General features: G+C 41.2%; 3 protein-coding genes across 8 annotated transcripts; 1 reads left to right on the forward strand and 2 right to left on the reverse strand.

The window, feature by feature from the left end:
* Positions 1-8: 8 nt before the first annotated feature.
* LOC135547086 (rho GTPase-activating protein 1-like) lies at positions 9-7,350 on the reverse strand. 2 transcript variants are annotated; one of them, XM_064975743.1, is made up of 13 exons: positions 7,206-7,350; positions 5,665-5,862; positions 4,516-4,611; positions 4,328-4,415; positions 4,025-4,156; positions 3,676-3,762; positions 3,494-3,592; positions 3,241-3,348; positions 3,035-3,111; positions 2,725-2,802; positions 2,441-2,569; positions 2,145-2,248; positions 9-1,915 (listed from the first exon to the last, which is right to left on the reverse strand). In XM_064975743.1, the coding sequence occupies exons 2-13, from the start codon at positions 5,801-5,803 to the stop codon at positions 1,745-1,747; spliced, it is 1,308 nt and encodes a 435-aa protein (XP_064831815.1). In that variant the 5' UTR covers positions 5,804-5,862; positions 7,206-7,350; the 3' UTR covers positions 9-1,744. The 2 variants fall into 2 exon arrangements, with proteins under 2 accessions (XP_064831815.1, XP_064831824.1); XM_064975752.1 differs by lacking the exon at positions 7,206-7,350 and adding an exon at positions 6,975-7,152.
* A 280-nt stretch (positions 7,351-7,630) lies between these two features.
* LOC135547062 (prothrombin-like) lies at positions 7,631-12,482 on the reverse strand. The gene is made up of 14 exons (XM_064975668.1): positions 12,304-12,482; positions 11,966-12,126; positions 11,756-11,780; positions 11,387-11,458; positions 11,090-11,195; positions 10,863-10,996; positions 10,380-10,688; positions 10,132-10,242; positions 9,905-10,031; positions 8,819-8,986; positions 8,476-8,649; positions 8,193-8,371; positions 7,963-8,033; positions 7,631-7,863 (listed from the first exon to the last, which is right to left on the reverse strand). Exons 1-14 carry the CDS (start codon positions 12,377-12,379, stop codon positions 7,705-7,707), a joined length of 1,872 nt encoding a protein of 623 aa, XP_064831740.1. The 5' UTR covers positions 12,380-12,482; the 3' UTR covers positions 7,631-7,704.
* An 815-nt stretch (positions 12,483-13,297) lies between these two features.
* On the forward strand, positions 13,298-25,285 carry LOC135547043 (uncharacterized). Of its 5 annotated transcripts, none has more exons than XM_064975637.1 (7): positions 13,298-13,453; positions 17,153-17,257; positions 18,683-18,789; positions 19,103-19,362; positions 19,516-19,771; positions 20,243-20,917; positions 21,038-25,285. In XM_064975637.1, exons 2-7 carry the CDS (start codon positions 17,199-17,201, stop codon positions 21,796-21,798), a joined length of 2,118 nt encoding a protein of 705 aa, XP_064831709.1. In that variant the 5' UTR covers positions 13,298-13,453; positions 17,153-17,198; the 3' UTR covers positions 21,799-25,285. The 5 variants fall into 5 exon arrangements, with proteins under 5 accessions (XP_064831709.1, XP_064831689.1, XP_064831727.1 ...); XM_064975617.1 differs by lacking the exon at positions 13,298-13,453 and adding an exon at positions 16,084-16,282; XM_064975655.1 differs by lacking the exon at positions 13,298-13,453 and adding an exon at positions 16,084-16,282 and having other exon boundaries at positions 17,153-17,254.
* The last annotated feature ends 704 nt before the right edge of the window (positions 25,286-25,989 follow it).

The raw sequence follows: 25,989 nt of genomic DNA on the forward strand, positions 1-25,989 counted from the left end.
AACGAAGGCACTTTTAACCATCACCTTTTATTTATACTTTATATTCACAACATTAAAAAAAGATCTTGAAAGTAAGATACCAAGAACTGAGGAAAATAGTCTTAGAGAGACATTTCATTTTCACTGTAGCAACCAGGAAATACTATTTGACAATACAATAAAGGTGGACAAACGGGCACAATTTTCACGAGATATGACAAGTGGTAGTTACTCGCCTGTTTCCTTAAGGCACACAGACGCAAATGGGGTCAAAGGTTCTACTAAGCCACTGATCCGCATGTCAATGCAATTGTTTCATTGACATGATTAGGAAGATTTCATAATAGACAAAAACATAGAAGCACAACAGAACTCTTACTTATTCAGTCTTAATATTAGCACAGTTCTTGTTCAGGATATGTTCATTACAAAGTCATTCAGGATTACAAAGCACAGGAGTTGTACCCCCAAAAGTTTGGCCACTGCAAATAGAAAAAATGTTTTAAGGTAAAAAAAAAAAAATCAAATGGAACCCTCTTAGTGTTCTCCAACGCATTTGGAATTGAACAAAAGCAACGGACGTCAAAATTGACAAAATAAGGCTCAGAAAAAAAACTAATCTAACAGTTAACATATAGAACAAAAACAAATACAGTATGGCCTGAGAGCCCGTAAGTACACAGCATTTCAGTCTATCCATGACTAGGAGCCCTTTTATTTCCCCTACTGATTTTAAGGCTTCATAAAAGATCTTTCGCCAGCAATGACACTAGCCATCAAAGCCTTTACATCTGGATAATGATTTTCAAGGAATAACTTGGTAGAGTAGGTAGAGTAATAATGCACACAAAAGTAGAATATGTATCATGAACACAGTCCTGCATTGAGAAAGCAAATCCGGCATAACATGAAATGTAGAAGTTACACGATTAAGACTTAATAGTTTTTTTAAACAATTTTTTTTAAATAGTTGACCTGTACAAATGATCAAAAATTAAGACTTGGCAAATGTAATGCAGCAGAAAGAAACAAACGAAGGCTTGCTGGAAATATTTAAAAAGGCGATATGTGACAAACATTAAAAAAAAAAAAAGTAGATAAACACTTATGGTTTTATTTCGCTATAGACTGTAGCTTTACGCATAACCATGATACTTAAGACGTGCCAAAATATAAACTCCAGAAAGAATTTAGACTACATCGAATACCGGAGTACACTGGCACATTGAGTGGAGCGACCGATCATTTATGAAATTCTAAAATGATTTGTTCCAACGCAAATAGGACTAGACATACCAAGGAAATTAATATGAAATATATTTTGCTCCCCAGATACAAAACATTGCATAAATGTTCTCAGAAATCTGTACCATCAAAATAAATATTTGATATGATTCAAACCAGAACAGATGTGAACTGGTTTCGGTTATTCCAATTGTTTTAAAGACCAAATCGTGTACACTGTGTTGAACCTTTCCTGAGTGATAGATATCTGGCGGAGACATTAAAGCCTTCTTCATACCTGACTTCTAACCTGACTTTTGGCCTCTTTTGGCATCTTCAAACGGTTCGTCTCCCGTGTTTGTTTTTTTCTCTCTCTGTGTCCTCAGTCACAATACACTCATGCATTTGGCAACACTACTAGGGGACACTGGGAGAGACACAGTTACGCTGTACTAGACCAATACAGAGACAGGGTCAGAGATGGGGATTTAAACACGGAATGAAATGTGGCGTGGTTAGAGATAGCTATACAGGAGAAGTGTTATGGGGAAAAGACCTTGTGGTGTTGGTCCAACAGAGTTCTGGTGAAGTTATTGATGGGGCCGATGGCACTGAGGCTCATGGCCGCGTCTTGTCCCCATAGCAGGTTGGGTCCGAACACCACTGCCAGGTTGGCGTTGTTCATCTTGTTGATCTCACTCTGTGCGGACACCTACATGGGCAAGCATGCATGTTTGTAGAATATCAATAAGAACAAAACAACTCACTGGTTTATTTACACAAACCGGTGAGGGCCAGTGTCGCCAGGCAGTATTAAATGCCAAGATTGAAGACTATTTTAGACAGAAGCCTAAAATAACAGGCCTCCAAAGACAAAATGGAGTGTTTGCAGAGCTTCTGAGAAGTATTCAGCTGGGGATATGATGCGACAGAAAACGTACCTGCACCAGGAACTCAATGAGGAACTTCAGGGAGGCATAGTTCTCCTCAGGGAGCATTGCCAGCATGTTCCGGATCGCAGTCACTTGGGAACTGCTGTCAACATCTGAGGAATGAGTATAACAAATACACCGTTTATATTATACTGCTATGACTTAAAACTATCCTCTGAGGATTACGACCTACAAAACAAATTGACAGCTATAGTGATATTTTGTATACCTATAGTAAATCAAACTTAAAAATATATCCCCATTGTCTACTGTGTGGAGGATAAGAGAGTCTTCCCCAGACTTACTGTGGAAGTTGACAATGTCGTTGTAGAGCTGGTAGGTGAGGAGGGGTTCTGGTAGTTCTCTGAGGAATGTCTTGAGGATGACAGCTGCCAGGTGAATGTCCTCCATCTGGGAAAAACTCACCTCCTCACCTGGAGCCACAGACGGACACAATTACAGACAATCACAGTCGTACAAATCCCACAGCTACAGCCAAAGAGGTAATTAGGTCTACCCAGGGATTTCAAGACCAGATATTATTTTTTAGATATTCATTTAAGAGTAACAATGAGTGAAAATCATTCACCAGAGTTATATCTGTGCTGAACATCCTTAACGAGGGTCACGTTGGCTGACCGCCGGAATATCCCCTCAATTTCAAGACCTAAGACAGGATAAAAATATGGGGGAAACCATAGAAACAAAACCTTTTGTAAAACAGAACCAAATAGCAGAATTAGCCTTGTTTTGCAAGTCAAATACTAATCCAGGTACAGTATCCATGAAATTAGAATGTGATTGTCCAAAAGATGATCATCAGAACAAAGACTCAAAAGTTGAACCCATCACCATCAAGCAAAATTACCACTGGTAAAACATGCAAAAATGGTGCTCACCTTGTTCCATTAAGAAGGCCACTGTGTCTTGCATCACTAATGGAACTGCTTCGTTGTCAGATCTTCTTGCTCTTAGCCTTGACAAATCAACAAGAACAAAGCACTTAAAAACCTTTGAAACATACACTGGAGAATATCTTACGTACGTAACGTTAAGGTCGGATATTGAGGGAGTAAAATGCAATAGCCCTCATCCAGCTACCTACGTTGGCAAGGGGACTCCAAACTGTTGATTGGGCAGTGGTGGACTGCGAGGGGGGGACATCTGGGCCTGAACTGACGGTTTCAGTGAGGCTCGGATTTTTTCATCATAGCTAACGATTTTGGGTGTGAGAAAGCAGAGTAACGCACTTGATATAGTCAGATATCACAAATAGACATCCATTACACAAGAGTGAATAATTAATTGCCAATGTTGAGATACAATAGTCACACGTAAAGTGTGAGAAATGTTCTTACTCTCGCACCCGGGTGGGTATCACTAGCTGCTCACACTTAACAATGTCCTCCAGTTCACTCAGGTAGTTGATGTAGTTGATCTTTCGTCCAAACTTGAAGCTAGAAAATAAAGGATTCATCACAAATGGCAAACACTTTACAGTTAAAGGAATAAAGAGCATTTCTGGTGCTGGAATGCTAACCTGATGAGAGGCTTGAAGAGGATGAGAAGAGTCTTGATGAACATGGTGGGGTGGACAATGTACAGTGCCTTGATGTTCTTCTTGTACCTGAAGAAAACAGAGCAGTCAGCAAAAGTAAACTTTTGTTGTTAGAGAAGTCAAGCCATAAGTGCAAATAAAGCACGTCATTTTTTTTATAGACTTAATTAAGTATGGGTGAGGGCAAAGTCCACTTCCTCTTTGGCTTTAGTTTTCCGATTCAGATCTCTGGTGAAATGGAGTGCATCTCATCATTCATAGGTGAAAAACTAGCAAATGTGCTTTGCGACTATGGTCCCCAGTGTCTGGCTAGAGGTAGGCGGGGACTCACTTCCGGTCAAATTCTCTGTAGGCATCTCTCAGCCAGCTGAGAGATGGCTTGTTCTCACTGGTGAGGCCATTATGGAAGTAGATGAGGGTGTAGTCGCTCTCAACATACTGGTCTAGGGTGGCCTTCAGATACCTGGATGATAGTATGATAGTTGAGAAGTCAATCCTCATCACATGAAAACACAAACAACGACGACTACTGACTTGACTAGCAGCAGAGGGGGGGGGAAATCAAAGCACAAACAATTTATTAGAAATTTGGCAGTATGAAAATGTCTCAATAATCTCTAACAGTAACACCCACATCAGTAGCTTGTGGTGGTCCAGTTCGTGGTGAGGGGGCATTCGACAGGCGTTGAAGACAATCACCTTCCTGCCAAAGTTATCGTCACCTTGACAGCAGATTGAGAGGGGAAACAACGTCAACGGGATCCAAGACTGAACATTATATTCAGCACAGAAAAGCTACACAAGTAGAGACAAAGTTCTTACCTGCTACTTCTACAATCTGATGCCTGGCAATATCATAGTATGGGTGGTCCCAGGTCAGGTGTGACCCCTCCCCCAATCGCTTGGATATGTCCGTCTCTGTTGAGAGATTCAACCATCTCACACTAGCTCATATCTTTGGAGGCAGATCGCTCAGAATTTCACAACTCAACGTTTCAGATCTGCCACGTCACGGACAGCATGTGCTCACTGCTCAGGCACTCTTAGAATGAGTTTGCAAACACACTTTGAGCCTCTTCTCAATGCATCCTGAAATAAGTAGATGGGTGTGACATTTCATTTTACGGGCTTAACCCACACACATGACCACGACATCCACATTGTGTACTTCTGCCAGAAGCAATCTGCAGGCCACACTGACTAAACCAATGCCCTTCTCACAGAGTTAGTCATTAACATGCAGTTGCCCGAGGCGGGGTGAGACAGTGTGCGCTTCATTTGGTATCTCATAAGATGAACCCTTGTTCCCTTCTCTTTTATCATCTGTTCATGAATAATTAGTAATGATTTTGAGAATAATTCAAACTCTAAATAATGGTGCTGTAGATGCATCTATTAGCCACAAATAATGGCATTCGTCTTCAACCTCCCCACCCCTCTAACTCCAATCAGACAGGGGCTGGAGATCTGCTGTGAAACAGAAATTTGACTGTGCCTACAAATAGGATGCATAACTAATGAATGCACACTGTGTCAGAGGGCAATATGCAACGATGTTGTGATAATATTACACGAGTAACAAACATATCACTGCATTGGGCTGTGAAGAAGGCTCTTTTTGACTCTTCCCTTGGACTAAAGACAGATTGACGTAAAACTATGAGACGGTAAAGATGTTTAGAGAAATAACAGCAATAGTAATGGTCCTACAACAACGTTCCATTTCTAAAAACTCAGCTGATTTTACAACCGGACTGATTGGTATCATATTACAAGGGCAAACATTATTTTGCCAGGAATGTGTCTTTTTAAAACGGTGATCTCATGATTTTGTTTTACTCAAGGGATTCGTTGGCTTTTAGAACACTAGAAATTCTTTAAGCAATTTTAAAATTTCAGGAAGCTATTTGATTTGATTTCTGACAGCACAGAGAGGTTCAGCTTTGCTTTTAATTGCCTTTAGGTTCTTACCAGACTTGCTTATACTGGAGTCATCTGGGGGCCACAGCTTGTCCCCCATTGGAGACAATTTGAGCAGGTCCAGCGCATTGCTGGGTGGATCATCTACTCCAAGGTCATCATTGAGGTCAACCAGAAGGTCTGAAGACATGGTGGTGTACTATGGGACTCCACACAGAATAAAGTCTGGTCAAGTGCTCAGCCAGCCTCCTGTCACAAAAACAAGTGTTAAATTCTGGATGGATGTTGATTATCTAATGCAAAGAGATGGCACCTTATATCAGCAGTGGGATCACTTTAAATATCGTGTTTTTTAAGAGTCTTCCTCAAAAGAAAAGCATTCTTCTGACTGTGTCGATTCCCTCCCTATAGCCTAATTTAGACAAATAAAACAGCTAACAAGTGTTAAACAGGCACATTTTTTAAACATGCATTTTCTATTGTGCTTTGTGGTAATATATCACTGTTGTAATGGACCCTGTGCGAAATCCATGCAACTAAGTTACCATATTTTAAAGCTGTACTGATGCGTCATAACTGCAGAAGAGCAACTTCAATGGGACCAGAAAGGACAATGCATATGAAACATGGACGGAAGAAACAAATAGGTCAATAAGCGATTGTCCTTTAGACTAGGCCTATTTCACATCTGCAACCAGATTAGCATCATTTGAATACATGCCTGTCGAATGCAGCAACAATTGCATGGCTGGTTTGTTTGTGGAAGGCCCACACAACATTTCACACACACACCGATTTTCACATGGAATGACCCAATCTATTTTACAACACCACAGGTGTTGTGATGGAAGAAGAAGCGTTGTTGTGCTACCCGACGTTCTTCATTTGGCTGCAGGGCTCAAATACAGTCCTCCCCATCTATGAGATGCAATCTGTTCTGATATGTTGGTTCTTTAAATATCACGACTGAAGTCAGAAACGCATTCCTGTATGCGCAGTCCACGGGAGTAGAAATGCATTCAGGCAAAGTGCAATAATTTTACACATCTAGCTCAATTAGCCATAAGGGTATATTACGAAACACTGCTACTGCCATGTAACGTCAGCAACCAAAATAAGGCGTTTCGCGTCTTAGCTGTTTATCTATCGTTACGCAAAACAAGTCTGCAATTTGTCCCGAATCTTCTAGCTAACGTTAGCTATTTCACGTATGCTCCATTACACTGCGATGTCGATAGATTAAAAACAACAAAAAACGTTGCGTTGGCCAACGTCAGCTACCGACCGTACAGCAGTAGTTCACCTAACTACTCAATGTTTTACAAATGTCGATAGATTCAAATAAACGTTAACTAGCTAACCTTTAGGTGTAGACTGTAGTTAGCTAAATTCTTGTTGAGTAGGTAGCTGTTGTCAGCTAGCAAGGCACAGTATGTTGTTACCATTATTTTTCCTCGGCTGGTAAGGCTAACCACCTGGTTATAATTGGGATAATCCAAGTTAGCTCGTCTAACGTTTATGTCCTAGCTAGCTACAATAACGCGCAAAATACATTGATTATTTCATAAAATAAATTAAATTGTCGGATTTACCGTACAGTCTGTGAAATCGATCCCCGCTGAAAGGCTTTCTAAGTTGTTAGCTGGCTAGGCTACTAACGTTAGCTATGCCAGTGACAGCTGCTTGCTTCTCTCGTCACAAACATCCGGTTTTCGTTCGGCGGGTGGAGAGCTCTCTGTCTTGGCAAACACACTACTATACTTCTGACTCCGAAAACGAGACAGAGGCATAGGTGGAGGAGTGAGGCCTTGATCACACAACCGATCTTCGATTATGATAGCAGATATAGTTTCAAACCTGCTTGCTTTTACTTCATCATTAGATCTGTATCCTAAAAAAAGTTTCGAAAACCTTGTGCACAAAAACTACATGCAGAATTCTAGTGGCAGTCTCAGATCTGAATTAAGTTTTTGTTAATTTCTGTAAAAGGTAATATTGCTGAGTAATAACAAGCAGATCATGATCAGGAACACACGTTTATTTCCAATATTACATCAGTTTGCAAGTAGAGAAAATGAGAAGAAATAACAATCAATCATCATCATCATCACCGCCTGTTTTGTCAATAACCTTCTTCATCCACCTTCTCATACGGAAAAGATGGGTGTAGAATCCATATTTCCCATCCCTGTCACATCCTTCTCCCCAGGACACAATGCCGATCTGATACCAACGGTTGTCATCTGGGTTCTGTGAATGAGGATATAAGTCATTCTCATGCGTATATCAAATATAAAGGAATATGCAAGACATCTAATGAGTGAAGTTCGTGTTTCTCTAGTTGTATACCTTCATGACAAAGGGACCACCGCTGTCCCCTTCACAAGCATCACCAGTTTTCTGTTCCTCTGGTTTGAAGCCTGAAAAGTACATGGGCATTATGATGAAGCGTCATACTAATTGTAACACTTGTGGTTCACCAAGTCACACTGCACAAATTCACTTTTGGTTAACACATTGGATGGACTTGAGCTACAGTATACAGCAATTCCCATTCTGAGATGAGAACTGCTACTCACCAGCACAGAACATGTTGTCAGTGATGCGGATAGAGGTAGAGGCTCTGCAGATATCCTGTTCAACGATGGGTAGATGGATCTGCTGGAGAACTGTGGGTTGAGACTTGGGGGAGGAAGTCCATGTCTCATAAAGGTTCCCCCAGCCTGTCACACGGCCTTTATAGCCAGCAAACATCAGTCTAGGAGAAATAGAAAAAAGGATGCTACCATTGCTAGTATGTGAAAAAGCTCCGAAATGTTTTCATATTTAATCATTACTGATAGCTACATTACACTCTCTTACGTCTTAGCAACCTGCTTGGTTGGTAGACAGACAGGATGAATCTCATCGGTGAAAGTAACGGGCCTCCTCATGTGCAGCAGAGCGATGTCCCGGTTCAGGTTCTCCTTCCAGTTGTACATGGGGTGGACAATTATCTCATCAATGGCCACAATCTTCTCTGTGCCCTTCTCAAACCTGGGATTAGGTTGAAATAGGGTATTACCCAAGAACGTTTTGGTATGGCTATATTATTGTTTCGTCACGTCTTATGGCATGTCTTGGTTCACTGTTGCACTGTGCAAAAGTCGATGTGTATTGTTTGTTTAATACAGATAAAATGGGAAAATAGGAGATAATCACTCACTTAGCTCTGTTATGTTTGCCAAGGCGGACCAGGATGTCATTGATGGTGAAGTTTTTGTTCCATGGTGGGTAGAGGATGCAGTGGGCTGCAGTGAGGATCCACTCATCACTGATTAGACTGGCCCCACACAGAAGCTCCTGGGGGCTTTTCTTGTACAACATCACCTGCCTGACATCAAAGCATCCATGAATAACAGGCATCATCATTTCCTTCTGCCAAATTACATCTGTGTCTTTCTTTTAAGGCAGAGGCTCCGGATTTGACTTTTCCGGCCTTATGCATTTCTCACTGTCAATCGTGAAATTATAATTATTCAGGTTTTACAGGTGAAACATCTATGCAGCATCTGCATACCAACCATCTGATCTCAATGAGTTCCATGGGGATATGCATTTAAGTCTTGAGTTATAGGCTACCGTTTAAAGTAGCCTACAGTTTTGTTTTGAATGAATGTATTGTGAGTGAGTGTATTTTTAGAGCAGATTGTGTTTACAAACTGTAGCATAGCCTACCTGTGTTTAGTTTCAATCGAAGCACATATTTTGCCTAGTGGCGTACTTTAGAGTTTTGGCCACATGAGAAAAAAAAAACACTCTCAGACACAATCATCCTAAAATCTCATAAGAAATTAGGTGGTGTTTTTTTGTCTTACAGTAACGTTACTATGCTATTATATTTGGGCATGTTATGTAGAATAGGCTCCTATCATTATGTGTTCTTGCAGACATTGATTCAGCATTGATCTAACGTTATTAAACGGGCACCATTCGCCAGAGTAGCCCTGTTCTCTATGAGTAGAACAGAGACTGTGTATAAAGTAGAGAATCTCGCATGTGCAAAAGCTTCGGGCCTTTAGCTGTCTGGAAGAAAGGTGCAGAAAAGTCAAATCGGCAGCCACTCCATTCTTTTAATTGGGCAATGCATTGACAACCCCAAAACATATCCTCTAAATGATAGACAGAGATAACTTCCTTTCCCGCTCCCACCGTGTATATGGTCAAACATGATGACCATAATCCTAAGTAGTAGTCCTACGTAAAGCAATAGAATAAATGTGGTGTTTTGAATATCTATTCATTTCATTACCATGGTGCACTGGCCACTTCTGCATCAATCCCTTTAACAATACGGCCTCCTTGGTAGGAGTCAATCAGTTCTTGCTCTCTACCGTCCTTCTTACTTATCTTCTCAAACATGGGTCGCTCCCCGCACACTGAAAATAAAACAGAGTTTAATTCAAAGTCATGAAAATAGACACTTTCCTCCTTGGTCTGCCGTACCTTACACTTTATGTCCAAAATTATACTACTTACCCATCTCTCCACTGCCAAAGCTCCGAGGGCTGAAGAAGGTTTTTCTGGGCCCAGAGAGTGTTGTCCTTTCCCTTCCGCCAGCCGCCTCCTCATAGTTATCTATTGGGTCATCTGAAAGAGAACAACAGTCCAGCACTCCCAGTAAAAAGCATTTATGATACCTGTCAGATATTTTTCTTCAGAGTCCTAACATTTTAAGTGAATCGTTTACAACTGGAACAAGTGTTCAGCTCAGTGAAACAGCTCACCACACATTTCAAGGTCACAGTAGTCCACAGTGGTATTTCCATGCTGGTCCACAAAGCACCAGGGTCCCTCCATATCTCCGTCAGGGTTTCTACAGTGGTTCGCCACAAGTTTGACCTCTGGGATGAAATCCTTTCCTTTGCTGAGTGCCAATGCCTTTGGGGAGGCCCAAGGCAGACACTTTTGGCCGTTCATGGTAACTGAGAGATCCCCAGTATAATCCAAGCCATTGTTGGCCATGCAGTCCTTCTTGGTGTACGTGACTTTCCCATCCACTGCAGCGGATACTTTTGGGGGTACCCAAGGCTCCCCTGTAAGGGAACAATCACAATAGAGGACCGCTAAGACATATTGCAACATGCTCTGCACTTTGTTGTTGAGCAAGGACGCATAGAAACTACCGTATTGTCAGTGTAAAAGCACACCCAGCTAAGCAACAACATGCAGCCAAATGATGGTTATTTTATGCAGTAGGGAAATCATACCACATTTTGGAACGATACATTGCTCTCTCCTGACTGTGGGATCCCTGGTGAAGCACCAAGGTCCTTCAGGAGTTTTGTCTGGGTTCCTGCAATAGTTCTCATACAGGGTCTCATCCAGCAAAGTATTGAACTCCCTAAGAAGAGATGTTACCCCTCAGCAATGACACAGCAAGAATGGGACAACTTTGAAATTACATCCCTCAAGTTATGGGGTCAATAATACATACGTAATTCTGTGTGGGAAGTTACTGGACCAGTACTGGCATGTTTTTCCCGAGGAAGTAGTGAAGATGGTGCCGTTGTAGTTCTCACCAATGCCCACTGAGCACCATCCTGTAAGATGCAGGCCCACATAATATTTGAGAAACAGGATGTCCTGCTCAAAAAATTGATCTTTAACATTATACAATTTTCCTGGTAGATTCCTCACACTTTTTAGCTGGTTTCAACACAAACATTAACATTTTGTCACAAAATCATTGACATATTTGAAATGCACAGTGTAATCAGGCCATAAGTATTACCATCGAGATGAATACACCCCCTCACTGTATTTATATTGTCCTTGGTTCTCAGCAGTGAAGTGCCTTTGCATGCTGTGAAGAAGACAAGCAGAATTAGAAAACATGAGGAAATACTTGCCTCTACTTGCTTATCACTGCCAAAGTCGATATTAATGTTTATTCTTTAAGTATAAAGAGCACAGCATGTGTGGGAAGAGCAAAACTTGTGGGGTCACCAACACTGGGGCTAAAGCCTATTCCTCAACCAAGTTGACTCACATCTCAGTTGCACTTTGTTCTGGTTCAATATCATATATTTACATTGGTGTTGTGACTGATGACTGCACACATTCCATGGATAAGGTTTTGATAGAAAACACAAATACTTACCCAAATAGTTGCCCCAAAAGGCCTTCTATATTGAGAAAGATCAATTTAGACAGTTATTTGGGGAGAAATACTATAATCATACTTTATTATGCAAATTAACATAGTGTTACCCAGGTAAACATAAAGCTCCTGTTTTAGTTACTAGTAAACCAAGGTGAATATGAATTTGCTTTCCATAATACTTCAATCTAACGAGCCAGAAATTCTCACCGTCTTGTCAGGCTTTTCAAAGACTTCACGGGCTTCTTCATGGTCACAGATCTCCTCGATGCACTCCCGTTCCAAGTTCCCAGGTTTCAACTCCTCAAGGAAGGAATTTGCCCGTTTAGCACGGATAAAAACCTGTGAGGCCTCTTTGCTATTAAGAAATACTATAAACAAATATTTGATAACTCAACCCATTGTTTAGTGATATTAAAACAGACAAATAGCCTAATTCACATCAAGGAGTAACAGTTTAAGGGGTATACATTTTCTAAATATCGATATTTTCGAAACTTTCTTGCTTTTGTGCTCTCTGGGTTGGCAAATAAAAGCTGGTATCTTACCATTTTCACAAAGGGTGATCTGAAGAGTAGAAGAAAATAGTAGAGTGAAAATGAGAGTTGCGGGTATTTGACCCATTCTTATGGATAGTTAAGACAGAACTCCTTGCAAAACCTAGGACATCACCAAACCTTCTCACCCCCTCAAAATCCAGTACTCATTGAAACACCCCACTTTCTGTTACATTGAATCCACCTGGTTAATATTGAACCACTATACTAAGACTGACTCGGGGCTGCGCCTCCCATCTGGGCCATGTCACATACAATGTTGCATTCAATATTTCCATTAAAGTTTAAACTACTACATATGACCATGGATAAGCTTTCCACCCAATGTCAAGAATTGCTTTCTCAATTGTTTATTATCTGTCAGGGCCTACTCATGGATTACTTTATATATAAAGAAATTATATTCAGTAATTACAAGCAGAATACCAAATGATAAAGACTTAAAAGGCAATGTCAAAAACAAATACACAATAAATCAACCTTTTAAAACACCCCTATCTGCTAATTTAGACTATGATAGTGTGTGCCGCTAAGCTGCATAGACAGGCATAGCAAACACACACTCCAAACCAGAATGTTTGCTGATTCAGTCTCAGACTGTCCCAACCATCGAAAAATTTGCACCCAAATATTGAATGAAGCATTGGAGAAAGAGGTGAAAAGTCAAAAGTTGTGTTCAAAAACACATACAACTGTTGTAAAGCCACCACAGAGGTATTTATTTTCTCTCTTTTAATTGGAGTCTTCGACAATAATGATAATATTGTTGATGGGCTCATATTTACAACAGTGTGTTAAAATACAGTAAAGCTATTTAAAAAGCCTTCATAAACAATCTCCAGAGATCAAATATATTTTGGTCAGATAAAAAAGAAAACTATTCATGAGGATTTCTCTTTGTAACCATTAAGACATTTCCTAAAATACAGGGGCAGGTAGTTTTAGTAGTCCTTGAAAAGAACATTTGCTGCAGGTAGTGGCTAGATAAGGTCCACCACAAATGTGAGTCAATATTAGCTTATATCTTTAACTCGTTCACAGCTGTCTCCCTTCTCCAGTACCGGTAATCTAAATGGAGTATCCTGATGGTGATATCATTTATCATATCATATTTGATATTCATGAAAAAGGTATTTTCCAAGTAAGTACTGCTTATTGTCTTCTTTTAGGTATAGTACATCTAGAATGCAAAAATAGTTTTTATTCACATTCTTGGTTTTATTTGAAGATTTAATTAAACAGCAACAGAAAGCAAAATGGTGTGAATTGCAGTTTTAAACTCCCGTTTCGATCTCTATTGTCTCTGTAGCATCACCAGGTTGCTGTGTGTTTTGTGCTCCCTTACCACAATGCACTTATCATTAGAGTCTGAGACAATTATCTCAATGATATTCTCATTTAGCTGGAATTGGCCCACATCCTGTTCCAAACCTTCCTCTATTACCACAGGAGATATGTAACCATCATGATATGAGTCACAGGTGCTGACAATAACCTCCCATGAATTAGGCAAGTATTCAATGGCCTGAACATACACTACTGTCTGACTCACCATGTTCTCTTCAGGGACATCGACCCATGGCTTGACCTCTGTTTTGCGAGGGGTCTTTCTAGGTCTGCCTCTAGCAGAGGCAGAGTGGCTAGACTCCAGAGCTGCTAGGGCGTTAGCTAGCTTCTTTCCCTGGTACCTCCTTTCCCTGGTGTTAAATAGGTCTGGAGCCATCATAAGCTCCTCTGTGTCTTGCTTCCCCCCTTTGTCAAGATCCTTTGGGATTTCATCTGAGCTTATATTGTCTCCAGCTTTTATATCTGTTTCTTTTGCAAGCTCGTCCATTTTCATCACCAACTCTGGACGTAATCTCCAATGTCACTTGACGATCCAGATACCCATTTTTGCACACTTGAAGACGCTTGTGGATGCAGCTGACTAATGAATGCACCTTCCTGGGTTTAGCAGCCAGTCTGCAACTGGCCCTGACAACCTGTGGCCCCTTCATCTCCTGGGGTTTTCTTACCACATTATCTGGTTCTTCACTACTCTTTGAAGGCTCGTCAGCAGGACTCACAAGTTTGTCCTCAAAGCATAACACATTGGTTATTTCTGGAATGAAACGTTCTGATTTTATTATTTTGCAAGAGCGAACGTCTCTATTCTGTTCCATTGTTTTCTCACCACTGGAATGAGAGTCTCTCACACATCTCTTGTTCATTTTGTAGATAAGAGGTTTGCTCCTTTTCATTCCAGTCTGGCTTTTCTCCTCCTCCACCACCATAGACTCTGTAAACCCTAGTGGAGAAGTTGACATGTCTCAATCTTCAGTGTGCTCCTCAGGCTCTGTAAGACATACAAAATCTTCCACGTAACATTTCAAAAACAACTATCCAAATATAAAATGTAATCATTTCATAAAATAAAATCCTTATTTGTACAATATTTATTAGTTAGTGTGCATTAAGAATGCTATTGAATGTGGGTGTCAGGCTACCTATAAGCTTGAGCTCTTGCTCTGTGGAGTTTACACCTGGGGATCCATCCTCTCTGGACTTGCGAGGTGTAACATGTTTGCGAGGTTTGCCTGGTGTTGTTAGTAACCCTCCTTGGCTTCCATACGTGTTCCAGAGGATCAGCTAGGAAACTCTAAAGCAGAAGCTCTGTCCTTGGGTTGATGTCTTTGCAGGCCCTTAGAAAGAGACTTCCATTCACCTCATGAACAGCAATATTATGTTCACCTTTCCTCCTTGCATTACAGGCAAATCTGCATAAAACAAAGAAAGCGGGTTTCTCCCTCCCAATTACCAAATTAATTATGACAGTAATGTTCATGTGTTTGATACAGCTGAGCACTACCAAAAAATAACCATTTGTTGATTTATTTTTTTACCTAGAGACACCTACCTTATCCAATAGCACCTGTCCCAAAGACTCCCCTTGATTACCGTCTGATACACTTCTTCCATCAAGCTCTGACGACAACAAATGTGTTACATTCAATACACTTGCAATGTTATAGAAACTTGAGCAAGTGTGTGCCTCCGCCATCACAACCACTCTGATACATACCTCTGTAAAGTCTTCACTTTGGTCAAAGGTGTTGCTTTGGTCTTCCACGCCCAGAAGCATCCCTTTCTGCAGAGCATGTCCTACACACCAGAGCCCCAACTGGCCATCATTTGCTAGAGAGGGGCCCACTGTCAGTCCACGAGGAACAGCATTCAGCACACTGTGTAGTGAGTCCTGGTTTAGGGATGGGCCCCTCATACCCAGAGAGTCCATCCTATCGGGTGGCAGGTAGCCTAGTAGTTAGAGCGTTGGGCCAGTAACTAAAAGATTGTTAGATTGAATCCCCAAGCTGACAAGGTAAAAAAAAATCTGTCGTTCTGCCCCTGAACAAGGCAGTTAACCCACCGTTCATAGGCCATCATTGTAAATAAGAATTTGTTCTTAAACGGACTTGCCTAGTTAAAGGTTAAATAAATAAAAAATCTCTATAGCCACAAAATGTAGACTCACAAAAATGCAAATGTTTTGAATGTCGTGTACAATGTCAAGCTTACAATGACACAAAAATGCACGTTTTGGATATCAGTTATAATGACTAGCTGCATAGGAAGTGGAAACATATCTCCTTGACTTGTGTTTCAAGCTGTCATTGTCAGTATAATACAGTACTGTATAAGCAACTGCAGCCACATACACAACGTATATAGCTGAGATTTATGGCCATCGTTTATCAATAATTGTGTGTGACATGCATACGTGATTGCTTGGAGCTGCCAACATGAGTCCCCCGGTGGGTGACAAGATTCGTCGTGACAATGTGTGTAAGCCTGAGCATGCGCGGACAAGGCAACACATTTCAGCGCTAATGTAAGCCCCTGACAAAACAATTAGCTAATGTAATCGAGTTTGCTCACTAACAATAGTTGGCCTGCTTAACTGGAAATAGTTCACGTCGACAAGGGACCGTGAGTAAGTTTGTCAATGACTTCGTGACACAGGCAACAAATTATTATGAAGCACAAGCCAACTATTAACTGGCGAGTAGCAAGCTAACGAGCTATGTTTCAGTAGATCGCTGGAACAGGCTTGAGTATGTCAGAAATCTAGTAACAGTAGTTATTTAACTTGGTAGTTAGCTATTAACGAACGTTATCAACGTGTTTTTATTTATTATTGGTGGCACTGATGATGCTAACAAACTCAAACTAACGTTACTGTATTTGCGTTGTGCATACAACATTGTTGTCTGACTAACCCGTCGACGACAATGTGGACATGATACAACGCCGGTTGGGATATCAAACATCTTTCAAATAGACGTTCGATTCGCGGCAATAACTCGAAAATATTATTTCAATTAACTCAGGATTTCCACAGGTTCTTGGCCATTTTGTAGCATTATTTTTTTCAATTTGAAAACTCCGGGAAAATCATCGTTCTCCAGCCAAGGACAGAATCCGGAAGTCCTCAAGTTCCTGTCTTCCTAAACATTCCGACAGGAAACGTGTCCTTTCTCGCACATCGTAAATGCTATATTTATCATAATTCGAATGGTTAGAAAGTCACATGATTACATGTTATAGGCATGGGTCATTAGCTACCGTGCTTTGCTGTTTTTGTTATTTCCCAACTAGCTAATTTACAACAGTTAATTTGTCAGCGGCAATAGGAACTCATGTATGTTATCTCATAAAGCAAGCACCACAGTCCCGTTTATGGTTTTGCCACTGCCAGACTGAAATTGAATGTCGAGTTTATTTTAAATACTTGGCCTAAATGTATTACCTGAGCCACCTGTATTCATGGACTGCCATTATATTATATTTTTTCTACCAACAGACCTGCCATGGTATGCTGAGGTGGGGAGTCTGGGGACCTATGCACTATGGCAGAGTCACTTGCCATCCAGGACCATTCAACAGAAGCAGAACTATGCACTAAGTAGTAATATGAATCAATTTGGCCTAGTAGCCAGCAGATCCGACCCGCTTGCTTACAGCTGCAGACAGGCTAGGGTCGGTCAGGCTTCCTGTGTAAAGTAATACACCGCAGTGCTGGCGCGAGATATGGCTCTGGAAAAGTACCTCAATCCAGGGATGACAAATGTGTTGTACTCTGAATTGTCCCATTATCCCAACTGTTAAACAGAGAAGATTGAACAAATGCTCCTAGATCAATCGTTCAATATTCTCTGTGTAACAGAGATAATGGGACAATTCGGAGTGCAACGCATTTCTCATCCCTGTACTGAGGTATGTTTTGCTAGTGGTGTAAAGTACTTTAGTAAAATCACTTTAAAGTATTACTAATGTATTTTTGGGGATTCCTAAAGAAAATAATGTACTTTTTACTCCATATATTTCTCCTGGACACTCAAAAGTACTCATTATACTTTGAATGACTAGCAGGACAGGAAAAGTGTCAAATGTATGCACTTATCAAGAGAACATCCCGGGTCATCTCTATTGCCTCTGATCTGGTGGACTCACTAAACACAAATGCTTTGTTTGTTAATTTTGTCTGAGTGTTGGAGTGTGCCCCTGGCTGTCCTTCAATAAAAAAACAAGAACATTTTGCTGTCTGGTTTGCTTAATATAGGGAATTTGAAATTACTTTTAACAAGTATATTTGACCAATTACATTTACTTTTGATACTTAAGTATATTTAAAATCAAATACTTTTACTCAAGTAGAATTTTAGTGGGTGACTTTTACTTGAGTCATTTTCTTTTAAGGTATCTTTACTTTTACTCAAGTATGACAATTTGGTACTTTTTCCACCACTGCGTTTTGCGAGCCATATCTTGGGCCGGCTCCGCTGTTATTTGAAATAGCAGTTGTTCAATCTTCTCGGTATAACAGTTGGGATAATGGGACAATTCGGAGTACAACGTATTTCTCATCCCTGGATTGAGGTACGTTTTGCGAGCCATATCTCACGCCGGCTCTGATGTGTCTTAATCTACACAGAAAGCCTGTCTGACCCTAGTGCAGCTGTAAGCAAGCGGGTTGGATCAGCTGGATAGCCTAGTAGTGGCTATGTGTTCCATCCTCTACTATTTTGCTGTTTTGATCAGTGGAGGCTGCTGAGGGAAGGATGGCTCATAATAATGGCTGGAATGGAGTAAAAGGAATTAAGCACATGAAAACCAGGTGTTTGATTCCATTCTTGCCATTATTATGAGTCGTCCTCCCCTCTGTGGCCTCCACTGGTTTTCATATAACCGAGTCTGTTTTAATATCTGCTGCATTGATAGCCCATCTTTGCAGGTTAGTTGAATTAAAAGGATGCTAATCGGGTGCAGTTATACAAATAAAATAAAACGTTTGACACTCAGCGTTTGTATTTTGATTTGCTATATCTTATAGTGAAATAAAAGACATTGAGTCCTTTGAGACTGAAGGAGCCAACCAGAGATTGAAAGTCGACCACTTGCTTTTCACCATTGAGAGACATCAAAAATGTTACTTCTGGTGTGAGTATTAGCTATTTCTGTCCAGTGCCTTTACACACAGACTTGTACAAAGAGCCTGAGACTATGACTAAGAGCAGCAAAACTATGTTTAACTGTTTCATTTGTTCTGATACTTTGATACATTTCCCAGTGCCACTCGGCCTATAATTTTTTTATGTGAATATTGCATTTTTATTGCTAATGAAATGTACTCTACAACTTATATTGTTGCTGTGGTATTATTTTTTAATTCATGCATCATTGCTGTAATTTAAAAAAAATAATTTACCTTAAAATTATATTGCCTAAAATGTACCCTTGTCATGTCTTACAGTTTGTGAAGAGTGCAAAGAATATTTTATTGATGAATGCCCCACACATGGCCCTCCAGTTTTTGTGCCTGACACCCCTGTGCCAGTGGGCGTCCCAAACCGTGCCGCCCTTACTACCCCTAATGGCATTGAGGTCATTCAGGAAGGCAGCGAGGTGGACGTATGCTGCGTAGACAAAGACATTCCCAGGGGGGCACTATTCGGTCCTTACCAGGGTGAAGTGATGTCACAGGACAAGTCCTCTGGTTTCTTCTCCGGGACGGTGAGTTGAATCCACAAACCTTACTATGTTCTGAAAATCACTTTTCACTAGTATATGGTATGCCTCATGAAATTGTCTTCCTAACTTCATGCACCATTTGTAACTTTAAGGCTCTCGCATCTATGTATTTATGTCAATGATGTTTATCCCTAGTTGGTGGACAAAAACAACTCATACAAATCCATTGATGTTAGCGACGAAACCAAAGCCAACTGGATGAGGTATGTCCGAAATTCTTCAGAGGACATTGAGCGAAACCTGACAGCCTTCCAGCATGGCGAGCATATCTACTTCCAGGTGTGCCGTGACCTGTCAGTGGGAGAGAGGCTGCGGGTATGGTACAGTGATGACTACATGGACCGATTACACCGCATGTCCCAGGACACCATCGTTAGCAACTTGGCCACAGGTAACACACCTACCAGCCTCATCCCTTTGCCAGCCCTCTAGTTAACTACCAAACTTATTTTATTGCTTTCCAGAGTGCTACAATGTGTGTACTTTTCTACCCATATCACTGATCTAAGATCTCCTAAATAGTTACTCTAAGAAATTCATTAGTATGAGTGACTTTGAAGGAAAGATGAAGATAATCGAAATACATTTTGACCACCAGGGGGAGCCATGTTGCAAAATACATGGAGAAGCTCAAACAATGAATGGCAATATCAAACCCGTTGTCACCTTTTTGAAATTAATACTTCATATATCAACATGTCGCTTTATGCACAAATATAGTTAATGAAGAGGATGTTGTCATTTTATTATGTAAGAATGTTTGTTTATATTGTTATAAGCAGTTTTAAGGTGCTTACCCGTCAGAGGCTGATCAAGTTGAACTTGGGGTTTTGAATGATCATCTTGTCTCCCTCCACAACAGTTGAAAAGGACTCACGAGTGTGGTCAAGCCCCTGGAATGTTACAGCCCGGGACCGGGAGGCCACCCAGACCCTCATCGAGCACTATGGGTCCCCAGAAATCCAGAGCCTACTGAACGACCGGACAACCAGAACCAAGCAGATCTTTGAGATCATTGCCAGTCGGATGGAGGCACAGGGCTTCCTGATCAGTGAGAACTCCTGGCAGGCTGGCAAGCGATGCTTCCAAAAGTGGCGCAACATGGAGCGCACGTACAAAGACTATGTGCTGGCGTCCAAGAGGACTGACGCTGGACGCAGGAAACAGCCCGAGTTCTATGACCAGTTCCATGCACTCATGGGCCAGAGGCTGAGCTCCAAGCTGGCTGCTGCTGACACCCCAGCCAGGGCGTTGGCCAAGCTGAAGCCTAAAGCTGTAGCACCAACTCCAAGCCTGCCCCTCTATGCTATTGTAGTCCCATCAGGCCATCCAGTCAACCTCGGATTACCCTCCACCTGCAGCCCAGAGGCAGAGATTGGAGTCCATGCAGGCACCACTGAGCCTGAACCGCTAGCCAGGAAGTCCAGGAGCGAACGGGTCCCACATCCCAAGATACTCCAGTCAAATACAATGGAGGAGAGGGCAGAGAATCAACTCCAAAAGGGGAGGAGGAGGTCATGGCTTGGGGATGACAGAGGTAAATTTGTTATGATGTTGAATCTTAGCAGTTGGCCTATAACTGAAAAGGACGCAGCCATTTTCAAAATCATATTTACGTAATAAGTCTATATTTTTGTCTTCCTATCCATGTCTCCAGCTGCTGAGAACGGTGGGTCCCTGCCTGTGTGGTCGGAGCGGAAAATGATCAGTCAGGACATTGAGGCAACGGAGGCTTTAGTAGAGCTGTACAGCTCTCCAGAGATCCAGGGACTAATCAGGGAGAACAAGACCCGAACCAAGAGGATCTTTGAGATCATAGCTAGCAGGCTAAAGGAGCAAGGCTTCCCCATCAGTGATGTGCCTGAGCAGGCGGGGGAGCGATGCTTCCAGAAATGGCGGAACCTATCGAGGGCGTACAAGGAGTACATCCTCCACCCAGAGAAGGCTGACATGGCAAAGCGGAAGCTTCCGGCCTACTTCAACAGGCTCCAGGACCTCATAGGCCACCGGCTCAGCCTTCAACTATCTGAAGACTCCCCCGAGCCTGATGGCAGCATGGGAGATGCTGAGGCAGATGCAGGGGTTGAGGACATAAGCCAGAATCTGTTACACATTGTGGAGGTGCCGGCGAGCCCCACTGACATTGTCAGTCCCCCCTCCACTTCTGCCTCCTTCTCCTCTTCACATACAGGAAACCCCCTCCATGTTGGAGCCAGTGGGCGGAAGAGAAGGAGGATGGCAAACATCTTGGATGTCTTTCAGGGTTACAGGGAGGAGGACAAACGATTGCAAGAGGAGAGGGAAAGGAGGGCAGAGGAGCGCTTTAATCAGCTGCGAAGCCTTCTGCAGCAACAGCACACAGAGACTATGGCAGTGATGAGAGAACTGATCAATTCCATGAAGATGAAAAAACAATGAGATATACTGTGAATACAGTTGAAGTCCGAAATTTACATACACCTTAGCCAAATACATTTAAACTCAGTTTGTCACAATTCCTGACATTTAATCCTAGTAAAAATTCCCTGGTTTAGGTCAGTTAGGATTTTAAGAATGTGAAATGTCAGAATAATAGTAGAAAGAATGATTTATTTCAGCTTTTATTTCTTTCATCACATTCCCAGTGGGTCAGAAGTTTGCATACACTTAATTAGTATTTGGTGGCATTGCCTTTCAATTGTTTGAAGTTTCAGGTAGCCTTCCACAAGCTTCCCACAATAAGTTGGGTGAATTTTGGCCCATTCCTCCTGACAGAGCTGGTGTAACTGAGTCAGGTTTGTAGGCCTCCTTGCTCGCACACACTTTTTCAGTTCTGCCCACACATTTTCTATAGGATTGAGGTCAGAGCTTTGTGATGGCCACTCCAGTATCTTGACTTTGTTGTCCTTAAGCCATTCTGCCACAACTTTGGAAATATGCTTGGGGTCATTGACCATTTGGAAGACCCATTTGCGACCAAGCTTTAACTTCTTGACTGATGTCTTGAGATGTTGCTTCAATATATCCACATAATTGTCCTGCCTCATGATGTCATCTATTTTGTGAAGTGCACCAGTCCCTCCTGCAGCAAAGCACCCACACAACATGATGCTGCCACCCCCATGCTTCACGGTTGGAATGGTATTCTTCGGCCTCCCCCTTTTCCTCCAAACATAACGATGGTCATTATGGCCAAACAGTTCTATTTTTGTTTCATCAGACCAGAGGACATTTCTCCAAAAAGTACGATATTTGTCCCCATGTGCAGTTGCAAACCGTAGTCTGGCTTTTTTATGGCGGTTTTGGAGCAGTTTCATCCTTGCTGAGAGGCCTTTCAGATTATGTCAAAATAGGACTTGTTTTACTGTGGATATAAATACTTTTGTACCCGTTTCCTCCAGCATCTTCACAAGGTCCTTTGTTGTTCTGGGATAGATTTGCACTTTACTCACCAAAGTGTGTTCATCTCTAGGAGACAGAACGCATCTCCTTCCTGAGCGGTATGACGACTGCGGTGTCCCACGGTGTTTATACTTGCATACTATTGTTTGTACAGATGAACATGGTACCTTCAGGCGTTTGGAAATTGCTCCCAAGGATGAACCAGACTTGTGGAGGTCTACAATTTTTCTGAGATCTTGGCTGATTTCTTTTGGTTTTCCTATGATGTCAAGCAAAGAGGCACTGTGTTTGAAGGTAGGCCTTGAAATACATCCACAGGTACACCTCCAATTGACTCAAATTATGCCAATTAGCCCATCAGAAGCTTCTAAAACCATGACACCATTTTCTGGAATTTTCCCAGCTGTTTAAAGGCATAGTCAACTTAGTGTATGTAAACTTCTGACCCACTGGAATTGTGATACAGTGAATTATAAGTGAAATAATCTGTCTGTAAAAAATTGTTGGAAAATGTACTTGTGTCATGCACAAAGTAGATGTCCTAACCAACTTGCCAAAACTATAGTATGTTAACAAGAAATTTGTGGAGTGGTTGAAAAATGAGTTTTAATGACCCCACCCTAAGTGTATGTAAACTTTTGTCTTCAACTGTGTATACACTACCGGTCAAAAGTTTTAGAACACCTACTCATTCATGGGGTTTTATTTATTTTCACTATTTTCTACATTGTAGAATAATAGGGAAGACATCAAAACTATGAAGTAACACATATGGAATCATGTAGTATCCAAAAAAGTGTTAACAAATCAAAATTTATTTTATATTTGAGATTCTTTAAATTGCCTTGATGACAGCTTTGCAAACTCTTGGGATTCTCAACCAGCTTCATGAGTTATTCACCTGAAATGCATTTCAATTTACAGGTGTGCCTTCTTAAAAGTTAATTTGTGGAATGTTGTTCCTTAATGCGTTTGAGCCAATCAGTTGTGTTGTGACAAGGTAGGGGGGTATACAAAAGACAGCCTTATTTGGTAAAATACCAAGTCCATATTATGGCAAGAACATCCACCATTACTTTAAGACATGAAGGTCAGTCAATCTGGAAAATTTAAAGAACTGTGAAAGTTTCTTCAAGTGCAGTCGCAAAAACCATCAAGTGCTATGATGAAACTGGCTCTCATGAGGACCGCCACAGGAATTGAAGACCCAGCGTTACCTCTGCTGCAGAGGATAAGTTCATTAGAGTTACCAGCCTCAGAAATTGCAGCCCAAATAAATGCTTCACAGATTTCAAGTAACAGACACATCTCAACATAAACTGTTCAGAGGAGACTGTGTGAATCAGGCTTTCATGGTCAAATTTCTGCAAAGAAACCACTACTAAAGGACACCAATAAGAAGAAGAGACTTGCTTGTGCCAAGAAACACGAGCAATGGATATTAGACCGGTGGAAATGTGTCCTTTGGTCTGGAGTCCAAATTGGAAAATGTTGGTTCCAACCACCGTGTCTTTGTGAGACGCATGGTGGGTGAACGGATGATCTCCGCATGTGTATTTCCCACTGTAAAGCATGGAGGAGGAGGTGTTATGGTGTGATGCTTTGGTGCTTTGCTGGTGACACTGTCTGATTTATTTAGAATTCAAGGCACACTTAACCAGCATGGCTGCCACAACATTCTGCGCTTAGTTGGACTATCATTTGTTTTTCAATAGGACAATGACCCGACATACCTCCAGGTTGTGTAAGGGCTATTTGACCAAGAAGGAGAGTGATGGAATGCTGCATCAGATGACCTGGCCTCCACAATCCCACGACCTCAACCAAATTGAGATGTTTGGGATGAGTCGGATGGCAGAGTGAAGGAAAAGCAGCCAACAATTGCTCAGCATATGTGGGAACTCCTTCAAGACTGTTGGAAAAGCATTCCATGTGAAGCTGGTTGAGAGACTGCCAAGAGTGTGCAAAACTGTCAAGGCAAAGGGTGGCTATTTGTAGATTCTAAAATGTCAAATGTATTTTTTATTTGTTTAACACTTTTTTGGTTACTACATGATTCCATATGTGTTATTTCGTAGTTGTGATGTCTTCACTATTATTCTACGGTGTAGAAAATAGTTGTTTTTTAAAGCTCATGAATGATTAGGTGTATCCAAACTTTTGACTGGTACTGTGTGTGTGTGTGTGTATATATAATATATATATATCTTCTTTCTATTATTTGCATTTGCTATCTGCCCTGTTATTTGTATTATGTATTATTAAAGTCTTATGTATTGTTGAAGACTATAGAAAGTTGCATAAATGTTTATATAATAAGGGTTGTGTCTTTGGCATCCACAGTTCACTTTTCTACATTTCACTTGGAAAATATACTGTATCTTACTTCCCGCGAGTGCCATTATTTTTTAATGCCAACTGATTATTTATAGGTGCTTTAAGTCTAACCCAGTCTGTATTGAGCTAGAACATTTGAAACTGTGGCTTATTAGTCAAAATAAACCTCTTGGTTCGAGCTAGACGATACTTGATTTTGGTCATTTTATTTATTCATTGCACAATGATGTCACAACTGTTAAGCCTCATCACATTGTCCTACATCAGATTTGACTCTGGCCAAGACAATGGCTGAAACAGAACTAGGCAGCAACAGGCATTTTTTTTCTTTTTTCTTTTAAACTGAAAAGAGATGTATCAGACCCATAGGACAGGCTGATCTAGTCAGTACGTTTCACTTATTAATGAATCAGTGGGTTTATTTCTTGGTTCTCATTATTGCAATTATTCTTCCAGGTTCATGTTGTCCTTGCCAGGCAATGGATTACAACATGTCCCATCGTTTTTCTCTCTTTTCATTTAGGGGCCATGATGGATATTGAGGTTGATGAACTGTGAACTGTAATATTTGGTTATGTTATATAACCGGCACATTGGAAACGGCATTCATTATTCATTCTGGGCATGTCTGCAGCTGCAGGGAGATTGTAATGGATAGTTCACAGAAGACAACTGCCTGGAAATGCTGGATGATTTATTGTTGCTTTATATCCAACCACTGCATCTGCACCAGTTATTTTACATAACAATGTAGCTACATCATTAGTTGGAAGTGCTGTTGTTTAGGGCTATAAAGTGTATGCGCTTTGCACACCATCGCATGCATAATGGTTGCACTACTTACACAGTAGATTGCTCATATCTTAACAAATAGGCAGGAATATAATGGCC

The sequence above is a fragment of the Oncorhynchus masou genome, chromosome 1, assembly GCF_036934945.1.
Source record: "Oncorhynchus masou masou isolate Uvic2021 chromosome 1, UVic_Omas_1.1, whole genome shotgun sequence".
Classification (NCBI taxonomy): domain Eukaryota; kingdom Metazoa; phylum Chordata; class Actinopteri; order Salmoniformes; family Salmonidae; genus Oncorhynchus; species Oncorhynchus masou.

Excerpts from the sequence above, each read along its gene's own strand:
- LOC135547086 (XM_064975743.1), bottom strand. The coding sequence starts at position 5,803 with ATGTCTTCAGACCTTCTGGTTGACCTCAATGATGACCTTGGAGTAGAT. Across the intron at positions 3,763-4,024 it reads TACAGAGAATTTGACCGGAA|GTACAAGAAGAACATCAAGG; the intron begins GTGAGTCCCCGC and ends TGTTTTCTTCAG. Across the intron at positions 2,803-3,034 it reads GGCCTTCTTAATGGAACAAG|GTCTTGAAATTGAGGGGATA; the intron begins GTGAGCACCATT and ends ATCCTGTCTTAG.
- LOC135547062 (XM_064975668.1), bottom strand. The coding sequence starts at position 12,379 with ATGGGTCAAATACCCGCAACTCTCATTTTCACTCTACTATTTTCTTCT. Across the intron at positions 8,987-9,904 it reads GAAGTGGCCAGTGCACCATG|GCAGGTGATGTTGTACAAGA; the intron begins GTAATGAAATGA and ends CTTTGATGTCAG. Across the intron at positions 8,372-8,475 it reads ACCAAGCAGGTTGCTAAGAC|ACTGATGTTTGCTGGCTATA; the intron begins GTAAGAGAGTGT and ends TATTTCTCCTAG.
- LOC135547043 (XM_064975637.1), top strand. The coding sequence starts at position 17,199 with ATGGCAGAGTCACTTGCCATCCAGGACCATTCAACAGAAGCAGAACTA. Across the intron at positions 17,258-18,682 it reads GCAGAACTATGCACTAAGTA|TGAAATAAAAGACATTGAGT; the intron begins GTAATATGAATC and ends TATATCTTATAG. Across the intron at positions 20,918-21,037 it reads ATGGCTTGGGGATGACAGAG|CTGCTGAGAACGGTGGGTCC; the intron begins GTAAATTTGTTA and ends CCATGTCTCCAG.